Source organism: Theropithecus gelada, chromosome 2, assembly GCF_003255815.1.
Source record: "Theropithecus gelada isolate Dixy chromosome 2, Tgel_1.0, whole genome shotgun sequence".
NCBI classification, from domain to species: Eukaryota; Metazoa; Chordata; class Mammalia; order Primates; family Cercopithecidae; genus Theropithecus; species Theropithecus gelada.
Window position 1 is genome coordinate 142794762 of NC_037669.1, and position 15831 is coordinate 142810592.

The 15831-nt window shown below is 42.7% G+C and overlaps 1 protein-coding gene and 2 pseudogenes across 2 annotated transcripts in view; 2 read left to right on the forward strand and 1 right to left on the reverse strand.

The window, feature by feature from the left end:
- Positions 1 to 2545, reverse strand: part of TM4SF4 (transmembrane 4 L six family member 4) — a 29769-nt gene extending 27224 nt beyond the window's left edge. Inside the window, exons 1-2 of one of the 2 annotated variants that reach the window (XM_025375099.1) lie at positions 1463 to 2545; positions 613 to 702 (exon numbers count right to left, since the gene is read on the reverse strand). In XM_025375099.1, coding sequence (XP_025230884.1) covers positions 613 to 702; positions 1463 to 1636 — 264 coding nt within the window. In that variant the 5' untranslated portion in view covers positions 1637 to 2545. The remainder of the gene's footprint in view (positions 1 to 612; positions 703 to 1462) is intronic. The other variant, XM_025375101.1, reaches the window with a different exon arrangement.
- Positions 2546 to 11147: 8602 nt separating this feature from the next.
- On the forward strand, positions 11148 to 14345 carry LOC112619392 (annotated as a pseudogene).
- On the forward strand, positions 12304 to 12717 carry LOC112618371 (annotated as a pseudogene).
- Positions 14346 to 15831: the final 1486 nt, after the last annotated feature.

Sequence of the window (15831 nt, forward strand, 5' to 3'; positions counted from 1 at the left end):
TCTTTCCACTGCACCCTGGAACTCTGATGCCTAATGTCTCTAGTTCACCTACTCAAAGATCCATGGCCACATGAAACAAGAGAGGAAACAGAAGTCCTGAGGCAGAGCCCGGTGGAAGCCAGAGGTGCTGGGCCACAGAGATAGAGAACACGGAAGTGGTGTGGGTGAGGAACCTAGAAGCCTGCTGGGGAGGGGAGGATACCATCTTTTATCCTGTCCCAAGTTCCCTTTGCAGATGAGGCAATTCAGGGCCAGAAAAGGGAAATGACTTGTCCAAGTTCTTATGGCCTCTCAGTGGTAGAGGAATGCTGCAGCCCCATCTCTGCCTTCCAGGCTTGCATTCTGTATATGGGACCCCTCTGAATCTCCAGTTCTGACATCCCTGTCGGTTTGCAAAATCTAATACTGTATTCATACCCTGTAAGTATGAGGGCTATGGTATTTTGGAAAATTATTATTATTTCACACTGACAGGAAAAATCACAGTTTTATCCCTTCACCAGCTGCTCCCAGAGTCCTGGCTGGAGCTGATAACTTGTCTCCATCCCCATGTTGCCAAAAACACAGAGCACCCTGGAGTAATTCTAGTAGCTGCCCCCAATGGTAACTCACCGCAAATCGCTTCCCGCAGCCCTTGTTGCCGCAGCACCCACAGCAGTCATTGTTCTTCAGGCCCAAGAACACCAGCGCAGGGAAGATCATCTACCAGCAAGAGAGGCACCTCAGAGAGAGTCCAGGAGTTGAAGGGAGGGCCCGAGCCTGCCTGACTGTATAAGGAGCCCCATCCACAATGAGGACTTGGAGGCCCAAAGGGAACGGCAAAGTAACAGAACATGGCTGGAGGGGTAATGGAGTGTTATGGAGTACTTAGGTTCCATTTGGGGTGACTAACCAGCTTCAATGAGTCAGGGTTTCAAAATCTGAGTTTCCATTTAGATGGTGTATTAGAAAAAAGAATAAGAAACTTGTCCTCAATTGTCATGAAAAGTGAGTCTCTCTTCCTTTCACTCTCTCAAATGGAGGTTTCCAATTAGGTAAAGAAATCATTAGGTCCTAAGTGGAAGACGACTGCACCGACAACGGCTTCTCATGGTGATTTTAAATCAATTTGCTTTTCTAGCGGGTTTGCATTGTGGCTTTGTTGTTGTTGTTATTGTTTTGGGCACTATCTTGTTGGAATCAAGAAATTATGTGACCTTCACTTCGGTTCATGGCACTCAAATGACCCATGAGAACTGCCGACCCAAGTCTGGAAATTAATTACTTAGTAAATTTAGCTGATGTGTCCTTGTCAGATCCTAACAGAAAGGAGAAATAAATTAAGGCATTGACTTCTCATCATGCAATGCTTGAGCTTCTATTACCAACTAAATATCTCCCTGTTCAATAAGTACCTGATTTAAAAAGGATTGGGGGGAAGGGGAAATCTCCCTTAGGGGGATTTTAAGGCTTCCCTACTCACCAAGACACCGCTTCCTAATATTCCTCCGAAAAACCAGATCTCTTGGGAAAGGTGGTCGTTGTCATCTATCACTTTTCCTCCAGGAAAAAATAACAGGATGTTAGCCAGGAAGCCAAATAAAGCAAGGGGAATGAGGGTGCCCCCCAGGCATCTGGCACAGCTCCCAGTGCACATGCTGGGGTGGTACAATATAGGTCAGCAATCAAAAGCTCCTCACTGCCTCCTTCACGGGGCCTCTTCAAGGGTTTTTGGCCAGAGAGTCCTTGTAACTGTGCCCAATTCAATCAGTATTTTGGGGCTGAGAACCAAATTTCTATGAACTGCGTCCTTGGAGTCACTTCAGCTTCTCAAAAATAGCAGAACCTTGATGGCGATGGACATTTATACATTCTCCCTGACCTGAAGTGCTTTTTTTTTTTGCACCCCCATAAATGAGATTACGTTCAGAGCAATCATTCAATCGCTTTGCCATGGAGACCAATAACCTCTGTTAATAATCCACCAGCACAGACAAGACACTCACATTGTTGCAATCGAAGACAGGGCTGGAACAAACAGCATTTAGAACCACTGCACCTTTAATCTGACAGTGCCCATGCTCAAATAAAGAAATATTTTCTCCAGACTCTTTATAAATCACTAATATAATTGAGTTACATCCTGGTTAAAATCATGTCTCCCAAGTACTTAATGCTGTACAGTGCGTGTCTTTGTCTTTTCCATCGAAAGCCTGGAATGCAGGGTTATCCAAAAGAGTTTCTGTTTTCCTCAATATGAAAATAATTTGATGGTCTAGTTGTGTATCATTGAGCTCAGACTTACAATAATTTTTTAAGGAAAAAAGTAACTGTACATTTTATTGTCTGATTGCTGTACTTATCTACTTGTTACCCAATTAAGTAATTAAGTTCTATCTTTTCCCTACACGATGTGATGGAATTAGTAAAAACAATTTTCCTAATCAACCCTTTCAGCTATGTCTTCCATATAGAAATAAATAAACCATCATTCACTAAGAGGGCTAAGGGGAAGGGAAGGTCGGCATTGGGTAGAGAGGGAGAGAAAAGGTCCTGAGGAGTTGACTGGGGAGAAGACACAGTTGGAAGGGCAGTTAGAGTGTAGGAGGCAGTAAAACACACCCCTATAGAAAGTTTGCCAACTGCCAGGGGCATGATTCATTATTCATTTGCTTTGTGTCACTTAAGAAGGTCTCTGCCACGCCTGGACCAAGCTCTACATTATGCGATGGCCCTGCCTGGTACTAGTATTACATAACAGCTGAAGGATTAAGAGGTGGAACCGGAAGTCTTACTAGTTCTTCATTGAGAATCTAGAGGTTAAAATAGGTTGAATATTTTAGGGAGTCAAATTTTAGCTAAATAAAAAGCAAGTGACATTATTACCATGGTGAGACTTGTCCTACCGTGGAATAGGCCACCTGCTCACAAGAAGCCATGGACTGGGCTCTGCCAAGCCTCAGAGTCCCTTGGAAAGGGAAGCTGTGGGAAGGATTCCAGAGAAGTCAGACTGGATAAATGTTGAGGCTCCTTCTAAAATTTCTACAAAATGAGTACTGGTTGCTTTATAAAGATACTTAGAAATTTCAGGGTCAGGATGAGAAAGAAAGCAGGAAAACAGCAAATGTTTATTGAGCCATGCATAATATTCCAAGCACAAATGAGCACTTTAAATGTTCCTCACCCTTCTGTGAAGAAGGTATCATGCCCCCTTCACAAGTGGGTATGCGTCTGCTCAAAGTGATTTTTGCAAGGTCATCTCAGCAAAACAGGAAGAGCTAAGATTTTATTTTTTATTTATACATAATATTTTACACATTTATGGGGTATGTGTGATATTCTGCTACTTGTGTAGAATGTGTAGTGATTAAACCAGGGTATTTGGCAGTATCCATCACTGAATACGTATCATTTCTATGTGCTGGGAACAATTTAAGTCCTCTCTTCTAGCTACTTTGAAATCTGTAATACATTATCACTAACCATGGTCACTTTACTCTGATGTCAAACAATAGAGCTCATCCCTTTGGCTAACTGTATGTTTATACCCGTTAGCCTACTTCCCTTCACCTCTGTGTTGCCAAAACCCAGGCTATGGTTTCTCTCATAGATTTTCCCTTTCAAAAACAAACAAACAAACAATAAAACATCATCTTTTAAATATAAACAATAGAATGACACTGTGTGCAAGGTATATGCATACAGTGGGAAACACTTCCTTCTGAACACAACAACAAACTGATTTTATTCCTCATTACAAAATAATATGTGACTTTTTTGGTAGAAAAATTAGACACACAGACAGAAGGAAGAAAAGGAAAACCAGCTGTGTTTCCACCAGAAGCAAACAAGGACTGTCATCACTGTGCTGGCAGCTGTTTTCCAACACCCTAGGCAGGTGCAAATGAGCTTTATTTATAACCCACTGGCTTCTGACAGGGAGTCCTGAGCATATGAACTCTAAAGAAGGCAATAGTCCTGGGGGTGGGCGGATTGGGTTAATCAAATGCATATGCCACTTAGAGCTAGGCAGCTCCTCTCTGGGGACTGGGAAGCTTTTTTCTTTCTCCCTGGACTACACCTTTTGCTTCTAGAAGTTACCATCATGACATTTGACCAACACTAGCCCTAATGTCCTAGATTTTTCAGACTTGCAACTGGAGTTACCCATGTATACTGTCTGAGTGAACAGATGAAAGTAAGAAATATTGTGGACCACACTTTGGTTTTCTTTCAGGCCTGAGGTAACTTATTTCATGGGTAGAGGAAGAGAAGCACTGAAAAACAGTCACTTTTCTGGAATGTCCTGACCACTTCAGACTTCAAACACTTGGATAGTGACTAACTTATTAATTGTTCAACTATTAATTGTGCCTTCAGACCTCCAGGCGAGAAGTGGAATATCTAATCTGGGGAGAGGGAATCGTAGGGGAAGGGAACCTTGGTGAAATTCACTCTCTGGAAGTGTAGCAGGGAGGTCACCAACAAACTGTTATAGGTGCAAGAGGGAAAATTGTGTGAGATTCTGAGAATCATTTTTGTGACACCCCTACTTGATAGTTTATTGCTTACTCTGTTCCTCTGGGTGTTTAGTAGTGAAGGCTTTAAACCAAAAAGGCTAACCCCCTTGTTTTCAGAGACAGCAAGAAGGAAGTGGCTGAGGACACTGAGCCCTACTCTGTCATTACCCATGTAAGGAGACCTCAGAAATGAGAGCAGATGGTAGCCCTGGAAGGGATAAAAAGACAGGAGGGATCCTTGGGGGAAGAAAGGGAGAAGAACGTGAATATGGTCACTGTCTTCATGGACCTCACCGGATGGGAGGTTTGACCACACGGGATTAAGCAGCGGGAAGTCCAGGGGTTCCTTCCAGTGATGCAAGAAGTCAATTCCTCAGCCAGCAACCACAGAAGCAGAAGACATTCACCCTGAAATAGGTGAAGAGTTGTCAGTTCAGTGCAATGCAGTGCAATCAATAAGTGTGTTTGATACATGCATGATATGTCCACCAATGTGCCAAGTACTGTCCTTGTGAATAAAATAAATCTAAGACTTGCTTTCTGCCCTCAATGATATTACAACCTTCTACTTGTGACAAAAGACAAGAGAATCCATACACAGAGGTTAAATGAGTAACTGCCGCTTAGCAGAAGAACAAGACATGGCTTCTTCTGCTTGTCTGAAAGCAGAGCATTCCCATCTATTCATACAGAATATCAGGAAGAAGACGGGGGTCTCCACACATTTGCATTCAAATAAAATTCAGGTCCTCATCTTTGCTTACCTGGATGATGAAAATAGATTGTTAAAAGTGATTTCCCAAAGGAGGAAAAAATAATATAAAATATTAATGGGCATTGCATGTAATAAGAGCCATTTTATGAAATTTTTGTTATCTGTGCATAGATGTTAGGTAATAATGCAACATGTTTTCCTTACTATAGGTCTTCAATCAAAAAATAAAGATCAAACCAGGTAGTGAGAGTTAGTGATCTTTATAAAGTGAGAACTAGTGATCTCTATAAATGCTAAACTGATATTACATTTTTGCCAAAAGCCCTCAGGAGGCTTCCAAGGCCCTCAGATCTTAAACGTAGTCCTCCCTGATTTGTCTTCCAGCCAGATCAATCCTCCTGTCTTCCTGCTTCCTTCTCTGCTCCCTTCTCCTCCTGCACCCCTCCAGAACTCAGCTCGGTGGTCACTTTTTCTGAGAAGTCTTGTTTTATAAGAAAACTGTTTTACCGTCAAGATATGTTTGGGAAATCTGAATAACACAGAGCAAAATAGGGCTCTGAATGGCAGAACTTTTGGGGGCCTTTAATTTGCAAGTGCATGTGTAATTATTGGGGAGCTGAGAAATATAAGATCCAGTGTTTTCCAAGCTTCAATGCCTGCAGAACCCATCTTTTGTATCCTGTAGCTGGCAGGGCCAGGATTCTCCAGAACATCCTTTGGAAAACTTGGAGCTTATTCATTTCCCAAGTGCTTATGATGGAATCTGTGTTGGCAGAGAGAAAGTGAGTAGTGATTTGAGGCAATGAAGTATAACAAGAGCAAAGATGGAAGACGGGATTAACACGATTTGGGGAGATTGTGAGGTGCCAAGGTGGTGAGCTGGGTGCAGGGTTGAGAGCCAACTTGGCCTCCACGAACAGAGGAATGTGAAATATCTTGCCTAAGGGAAGACAGTCACTATTCTCTAAGAGCTCTGATGCTTCATGATGGACTCCTCCATGCCTGGGCCACTTCAATGTGAGTGTTCCCTAAAGCACCAGGGTCCTGGGAGAGGCTGGACTACTAAAGGGCCACATGGTCTGGAGAACTAGAAGAAACAGAGCTCCCTCTCAGATGTCTCTATCTCACTATCTAGAGTTGTCATCGAGCTCTATAGAAGCAAGCAATAACATGACATTATTGTCCCTATTTTAGAGATGAGGAAACAAAAACAAGTGGTAAGCACTGTTCTGGTTATTTTTTTATTTTTTTTTTTGAGACTGGGTATCACTCTGTCACCCAGACGGGAGTGCAGTGGCACAGTTGCAGCTCACCAAAGCCCTGACTGCCTGAGCTCAAGCGATCCTCCAGCCTTATCTTCCTAAGGGGCCACAGGCACATGCCACCATGCCAGGCTAACTTTTTTTTTCTTTGAGACAGAGTCTCGCTCTGTTGCCCAGGCTGGAGTGCAGTGGTGCGATCTCAGCTCACTGCAGCCTCTGCCTCCCAGGTTCAAGCAATTCTCCTGCCTCAGCCTCCCGAGTAGCTGAGAACATGCCCAGCTAATTTTTGTATTTTTAGTAGAGACGGGGTTTCACTATTTTGGCCAGGCTGGTCTCAAACTCCTGGGCTCAAGCAATCCTCCTGCCTCTGCCTCTCAAATTGTTGGGATTACAGGTGTGAGCCACCGCATCAGGCCACTGGTTATCTTTCGATGTATAATAAACCAACTCAAAACTGTGTATTTAAAACAATAATCATTTTACTTTATCTCAGGATTTTGTGGGTCAGGAAGGGGGTAGAGACAAACTGGGTGATTCTTCTGTTCCAAGTAGCATTGATTGGGGTTATTGCTGTTGCTCAATTGTGGCCACATTGGTGTGCAGAGTACAAGGTGGTTTCACTTATATGCCAAGGTGCCTTGATGGAAACAGCTATAACACTGGGCTCATATAAAGCTGAGCCCCTCTTTTTCTTCCTGTAGTCTCAGGGCTCTCCATGTGGTTTCTGCAACACTGTAGTTAGACTTTTACATGGTAGCATAAGGCTCTGAGATATAAGTAGAAGCTGCCATTGTCTTAAGGCCTGGGCCAGAAAATGGGACGGGGTCACTTTGGCCATATTTTATTGGTCGGTGTGGTCGGAATGATCTCAAATTCAAGGGGAGGGAACATAGACCTCATCTCTTTATGAAAGAAATGTCAGAGAATTTCTAGCCATCTTTAATTCACCACAGAGATAAAGGTAGATTTAAACCAAGGGAGTCTGATTATAGATACCATCCTCTTAATCACCACAGTATCCTGCTTCAGAAACCAAAGACTGGTACCTATTGTTTGCTCAACACAGATAGGACTGCCTGCATGCATTTAGGTTCAAATGAAGGGCTTTTCTTAGCCACAGGATAAATTATGTGGATAATTCCCACAATTTTGTATGGGTAGACACAGCCTGAGTTATGATTTGAACTTGAGGAGCTAGCAGGCACTATCTACGCCCTAAAAGTATCTCCAGTTGTTTTCAAAATTAGAATGAGCAAATGCAAATCTGTTCCTGCCTCATGACTCAAAGGGGGTGCTATATAGTTCCCTCTAACGTAGTTCTTAGTACAAAAGGGCACAGCTGTGACCTCTCAGAGAGACGTCAGCTCTGGCTGGTAAATCTGTCCCAGATGACCTGCCCAAATATTGATTTGTTTTAGCATTCTTTCATATCATCATGGTTATAGGTGAAAAGTTAACTTTCAACAGGAACTCACCCTTCACCCACTCTCCATAAGGTAAAACATCACTAACTGTGGTTCCTCATCTTCTTTTTAAGATTAAACATGGGTTCAAAAATAAACCAAGTTTAAAAATTCATGTTATGGCTTTAAAATGCAGAGAAATTTTAACACTGCATTTATTTTAATGTCTATAAATCTGACTATATAGTTATGTATTATTCTTTTCATCTGTGCCTTTGCACAAGTGTTTCCCCATTTGTTTTTAAAAATTATTTTTCCAAATAATTTTTGCTTAAAAATTATTTTTCCAAAAAATTTACAAACATATTGGGAAATGATAACAACACTAAGAGAGCAAGCACAATTTGGAAAAAATAACATCAAAAGCAACTGTCTTAAAATTTCATGTCAGTGAACTTTTCTGGGGGTCAATTTTAGCTTTTATATATTTATTCTTTTAGCATGTTTTTTGAGCACTGATGTGTCAGGTACTGGAGACATGTTAAGACAGAGCTTATAAGAAAAGGAAGACAGATATTAATAATGCTAATAACCGAAAACAGAGCAATTGTATGAAGTTGGTTCTATTTTAATCTGAATTTTACTAATAAGGAAACTGCATCCCAGAGAGGTTAAGTAACTTTCCCAAGATCTCATCACTAGTAACTGCAAGAGATAGGATTTGATCTCAAGCAATCTAGTTAAAAAAAAAAGTCTGTGCTCATAACCTCTATGCATGTTGCCTTTCATTAATCAGACCATCTCAAAAACATATAATAACAAACTATGATTTGTTCCATGGACTAGAGAAAGCCACAAAAGCATATAGGGTAACAGGGAGATTCCAGTGAGGATAGGGAAGGCTCCCCTGAATAGGCTCCTTTGAAACTGTTCATTGCCAAGAATAGAATTTTGATAAAATTACATTATGTAGTACTATTTATTGTAAGCTTGTTACATGCTAGGTATAACTTCAATGCTTTTCAGTGTTAACTCACAATGTCCCTCTGAGGTGGGTAACAGTAACCCAGTAACCTCCCTCTTTGCTTTATGGAAGGAAGTTGAGGCTCAGGGGGTAAGGAGTTTGCTCAAAACCACACAGCTAGAAAGCAAGTCAGCACTTGAACCCAAGCCCACACTCTTTAGACTGAGTGCGTATCTTATGAAAGAGCAATGCCAATGAGTTGGAAGGGACATGTGGTCCCACTGCTCAAAGATGTTCTCACTGACTCTAAGTATGGATTTCTAGTTGCCAAAGGACTGAGCAAAGAGAGCAAAAATTATGGGTAAGACCAAATTCTAAGGCGGTAAAAACATTAAAACTAAGTTTTAAAAGGAAGTAACTTGGTGTAGTAATTGGTATGATGTGTGCCTGCTCTAAGTGCACCTGGGCTACCCTGCCACTGACAGTGGTGGAGAGTCCAGAAGCAAGGTCGAATGATAAACTTTCTTGCTTGAAATTGAATAATCAGCTCCAATTCACAGAATGTCAAAGTTAGATAAACCTTTTCCCTTTTATAGGTTTCCAAGACTGAACTGCAATTGCAAAAATAATTCCTCCTTGCAATAACTACTGTGATTAAACCTAAAGGGTAGAGAATGCATCCAGGTCTTTGGTGGTCTTCACAGTGTGAGGCACACTGCAGACGCCCAATTTTTTTTTTTTTTAATTGACATTAGCTTTTCTGTGATTACCCATATGTATATCAAAGCTTCTAGCAAAGTTATAGATCAAGGCTTCTCAAATTTTAATGGGCATGTAAATCATCTACAATCTTGTTACAACACAGATACTGATTTAGAAAGTCTGGAGCAGGGCCTTAGATTTTGAATTTCTAACAAGCTTCTGGTGATTCTGGCAGTCCAAGGACCATACATTGAGGTTGGACACATTTATTACTCTACTTACTTTGGGGCAAATGGATGCCCTTCCTTAGACTTTCCACTGGAGCAGCTCATTGTGGGGTGTTTCAAGCAGTTGCTACTTGCTCTAAGAAACTTTTGTTCTTGGGACAGTCACTTGCCAGCTTAGGGATTTCAGAAGGCTCTAGGGTTGGAAGAGACCCCACATCACTCCCGCTTGCTGTTTTCTGCATGCTTTATGGTGGTGGTTTTCAAAGTATGAACCGGTTAAAAGTTTGGGCTCCCTTCCTCTAGATGGGCCTGCTTCTCAATAGTCATCTTCCCCTCTTACTCATTCCCTACTGCATTCCACAACTGTTATTGCAACCTTTTTCCACATTCCTCAAACCCTCCCTCCTCCTGCGCCCCAACTCCTTTGAGAGTTATAACCTCTCCTCCCACTTGCAGAAACGAAGGCCCAAGTTCCTTCATCCATCTTCCTTTCAGCCTTATAATATTTTTATATGAACACTTTCCTCTTTCATCCACATTTTATTCTTATCTTCATCCATTTTTATTATCTTTCCCCTGTCAGCAGATTAATTCCCTCACGGGTGCTTTTGTTTCCATCTCTAAACCTCCCCTGAGACTGTACCACCAATTATCGTTATTCTGTCTTAAAGATTTAGTATCTTCTCTTACCCATTTCTTCATTCTCTTCACACATTCTCAGTTCTCACTTTGCTTTTCCTAAATTTTTATTAAAGAAATTTAAAAATACCCACTAGGTATAGATAATTGCATAATGAATTCCCATTTACCCATCAAACAACCAGAAATAATCAAACTTTTCCATTTTTGAATTATCTCTTGGAAACATCTTCCCTTGACCCTGCTCCTTTCTCCTCATGACCAAGCCTCTCTCTCCAGTTCTCGACCCCCTCTGATTCGTTAACCTCTTGCCATCTGGTTCCTGTCCCGGTCTCACTATGGCAAGTTCATCAGTGCCATTACCCGTTACTGAACCCTGTGGCCATGTCTCAGGCTTCATTCTCCTTTTACCTCCCTGCAGCGTTCCACTATTTCTGAGGCTCTTCCCACTGAGCAGCTGGAAGCACACTGGCTATCTGCGGAAGGACTTTGGAAGTCAGCACTCTGAAGCTTGCTCCCTCTCCTCCCTTCTCCCCGGGACTTTCAGGGCTGTATCTGTTTTTCAAACTTATCACCATGTCAGAACCTCTAATCTTACCTCTGGGCCAGAAACGGAGATGGGACACTCCTTAAAACCAGTGACTGTATCTTCTAGAAAGGTAAAGTCCTTAACTGTACCTAGCACTGTGCCTCCACTTAATCAAGGCACCATAAAATAATAGTGATGATAACGATAATGACTGCCACCCACATACAACTGTTAAACCAGACTATGGAAAATACAAGACAAGGGAGCGAGCCGGAAATCGCCCTGCCTGCCCACTTCCACGCTGCACGGGCGGACCCTCAAGCACTGGAAGAGAAGTTCCGGGGCGGGGCTGGCCTGGCAGCAGGCGGCGAAACGGAGACGCGTACTGAGGACCGGGCCTCACTCCGGCCCCGCGCTGTCCTCTTCCTGGGATGCCGCAGGCGGAGCCCAGACCCACAGCCTGCTTTTCACTCGGGCTGTCTTAGCGCTGGCGACTTCGAATGTGAGGAGCTGCTAGCGCCGCCTGTTCCAGGCGAGCATCTGGTGATTTTGAAGAGGCCTGAACAACCAACATGAAAACCCCTGCTTCCTTTTCCTGAAGTGTAACCCTGATGGAGTTGAAGAAATCGCTTCTATTGGCATTTTAAGTTCAACAAGAAATACGGAAGTGTACCCAGGAGAGGAGTACTGTGGAACCAGCAGGTGCAAGAATGTTTATACTGTCCTGGATTACAGGACTGTGAGGACGTGGGAAATTGAAAATCCAAAGAAACAAAAAAGTGTGTTTAAACCACGGACGATGCAGGGCAAAAAAGTCATTCCCACAACGTGCATATGTAATAGAGATGGGAATCTCATAGCAGCTGCCTGCCAGAATGGAAGCATACAGATCTGGGACCGATATCTGACTGTTCATCCTAAGTTCAACTATAAACAGCCTCATTACCTGGGCACAGACACTTCTTGGCGTGACTTTTTCCTGTGATGGTAATGTCCTTGCCTCTCGTGGAGGTGATGATTCGTTAAAATTATGGGACATCTGACAATTTAATAAGCCACATTTTTTCAGCCTCAGGTCTTCCCACCATGTTCCCAATGACTGACTGTGTTTCAGTCCAGATGGTAAGCTCATAGTCACTGGTACATCTGTTCAAAGAGGATGTGGCAGCGGCAAACTAGTTTGCCTTGAGTGTAGGACTTTCCAAAGGTTCTATGAAACAGACATCACAGACACAGCCTGCGGCATCCAAGGCTGAACCAGATCATGGTTGGAACTGGAAATGATTGCCTAAAGTCTATTACAACCCCAACAAGAGTCAGAGGGGAGCAAAATTATGTGTGGTTAAAACCCGGCGGAAGGGGACTAGGCAGAGCCATGGAACTGCCGCCAGGTAGCTGTGAGTCCACGCCGCCCGTCGCGCCGCCTGTCCGCCCAGCGTCTGCAGCAACCGTGGGGAGTGCAGGTGGAAACCATCTCCCCAGGAGACGCGCACACCCTCCCGAAGCGTGGCCAGACCTGCCTGATGCACTACACCGGGATGCTTGAAGGTGGAAAGAAAATTGATTCCTCCCGGGATAGAAAAAGCCCTTTAAGCTTATGGTAGGCAAGCAGGAGGTGATCCCAGGGTGAGAAGTAGGGGTTGTCCAGAAGAAGGTGGGTCAGACAGCCAAACTGACTATATCTCCAGATTACACCTACAGTGCCACTGAGCACCCAAGCATCATCCCACCACATGCCACTCTCGTCTTCGATGTGGAGCTTCTAAAACTGGAATGACAGGAATGGCCTCGTCCTGTCATTCCAGTTTTAGAATGATCCAAGATCCAGATCCCTGTTCTTGGATCTGCCATGGAGGGATCTGGTGCCTCCAGACGCGTGCACATGAATCCATATGGAGCTTTTCCTGATGTTCCACTCCACTATATAGACATCTGCCCTGACTGAATGTGTTCCGTCACTCAGCTTTGCTTCTGACACCTCCATCTCCTCTTCCTCTTTCTCCTCATATGTGTGTTTACCTAAACTATATGCCATAAATCTCAAGTTATTCATTTTAATTTGCTTTCATTTTGGGGTGAAGATTCAGTTTCAGTCTTTTGGATCTGGGTTTCCAATAAGTATATCGTCAAGTATTAACAGCATAAGTGATAAGTTAACTTTAGAATAGGAATTGGTGTGTGTGTGTGTTGGCGCGGGGGGAGGGGAGTTGCAAGAATATTTTATTTTATTTTTGGGGATGAAATTTTAATCTATTATATATTAAACATTCTTGCTGCTGCGCTACAAAGCCATAGCAGATTTGAGGCACTGTTTAGGGCTAAATTATTCTCCAAGTTGAGAGATGTCATTGGGTTAAATTAAAAGCCCTACCTCAAACTGAGGTGGGGATGGGGAGAGCCTTTGCTTCCACTAGTCTCACCCCACCCTCCCCTTAAACCCTCTGCCTTTGAAAGCAGATCATGTTCACTGCCATGCTGGACACTACAGGTATCTGTCCGTAGGCCAGCGGGGACCTCTGAAGTCTTTTTTGTGGCCTGGCTTATTTATTTATTTTTTCCATCCTGTGGTTTTTCTAGTGGACTTTCAGGAATTTTGTAATCTCATAACTTTCCAAGCTCTACCACTTCCTGAATTTTAAAAACTTTAATTGATAGTTTAAATTGAAGGTGCTGTTTGTAGACTTAACGCCCAATGAAAGCCCAGGCGTCATGACAAATCCTTGAATGTTCTCTTAAGAAAATGATGCTGGTCATCGCACCTTCAGCATCTCCTGTTTTTTGATGCTTGGCTCCCTCTACTGATCTCAGTTTCCTGGCTTTTCCTCCCTCAGGCCATTCTCACCCCCTTTGCTGTCCTGCGTAGTGATTTGGTGAGATAAATCATTGCTGTCTCGTCCCCCCAGCACCATATATGAGTTTCAAGTTTTGTTATTGCAATAAAAGTTTTTTATGCTGGGTTTTCTAACAAACAAACACACAAAAAACCAGTGAAAGGCAAAACAAGCTGAGACACTAACCCAGGACTACATCATCACCCCTCATGTCTTGCCTATGTTCCGTGAGCCCTGCCAAAGGAGTACAAGGAAACAGCTGGAGAAGGACAGACTGGGTTCCCTGAAGTCGCATAAACTTGAACCTCCTGTAGCCAACCCAGGTTGTGGTGGCAGAGTTGGGACCCACAAGGGCACTCTTTCTTCCTATATTGTGAAGAACATTGCTTTGGACAAGACTAATAACAGTAATCATTGGGGAGCCATTTTGCATCATTCCAAAGCAGCAGAAGACAACCCATATTGGGTTTTTCCAACATGTTCCAAGACTCAGCACAGAATCATGTTTGGCCAAGTTGAATCTGATCATGAGGAAGCAAAGAATGAGCCAGAATGGAAAAAATGTAAAATTTGAAGAATCTCATTTGAGAGCTGTTTGTATGAGTGGGAAGGAAATGTGACAGGTTTTGGTTTTCTTTTTAATGCTCATGAAATTAAAAATTCATTTTTATTAAAAAAAGAAGAAAATACAAGACAGGATCATTTATTTATTTCTTGAACCTTTAGTTTTGGTCCGTTTTGGGACCAAACCATCTATCTAATTACCTAAGCTGCTGAGGCTAAAATGTACATGCTCTTGTGATTCTTATGTATTAATAATTTTGAATGCATTTTAAAATTCAACTTAACACTTAAAATATCATCACTTATTGACAATTGAATTGAGAGCTACTCAAATGCATAAATGCAACTGGCAAGGTGGGGTGAATTGGGGGAAGAAGGGCTTGGAGAGAGGACTAAGGAGAGAAGTGATTCTATCTGGTTCAAGCATAGTATTTCTCTCCACTACCATCACAAAAACATAAACACCTGAAAACTACCATCATACAGAACACTTTCGGACCGTCTGGACAATTATGTTTCAGACAGGGATGGGATGCACAAGAAGCTTTGGCCATGTTCCTCTGCCACGTGCACATGCTGGCTGGGAGGCCCCAAATGAGTACAATCTCATTCACCACCATCCATGGGGTCTCCCTCTGCCCGGACCCAAGGCACCTCTGGTATTCATTTACTGTGAAGTCAGTGGTGCTTTCAAATGCTGCCTGCCAGCCCCATGATTTATTCACCAGCTCTAGTGCAGGCAAAGAAGAGAAACAAAAAGATCTCCAAAACTCCCTGGCTGAAGGGATTTGTTCTGCTTTGTTCTTATGAAGATGCCTGGGCATCATCCTACATAAAGCTACCTTCTCAGAGTCAGTGATGTACGTGTGCCTTTGAGGCCAACTTGCCTTCAATCTTTTTGAGAAACCTTGCTGGGATATAATGGAAAGGGTCCCTGGGCACAAGTTCTGGCTCTACTGCTTAGTAACTGTGGCCCTTGAGAAGTTAGTTAATCTCTCAGAGTCTCAGTCACTTCACCTATGAAGCAGAGTAATTGGTTATCCAGGGTTAGCCAATTATTAATCAGTTTATAGCACTGATTACATATATTATCATACACAAAACTGTATTTATTTTGTAAAATGAAGTCCAGGTATTTGACATCATATAGACTAAAGACTGACTTTTTTTTTTTAACAGAAAAGTTTTATCAGACATTTTGAATAGTCCAGGCAAAACTATAGTGTATTCAGTTGAGATCCTACGTCACATCCTCATGTCATCTCATGAGTGTGTATGCATATGACTACCTTTCAGCATTCACTGTGTGTTCATATCATCATCTTACTCGATCCTGCCAGTGAGGTGGGTAGGCCAGCCAGGTAGGGATTATTATAGCCAGTATTTTTTATGAATGAGGAAACTGAGGCCAGAGAGGTCTAGGGAGTAGCCAAAGTTCACACAACCAGTAAGTGGCAGAGACAGAATTAGAGTAAACATCCTCTAACTACTGGGCT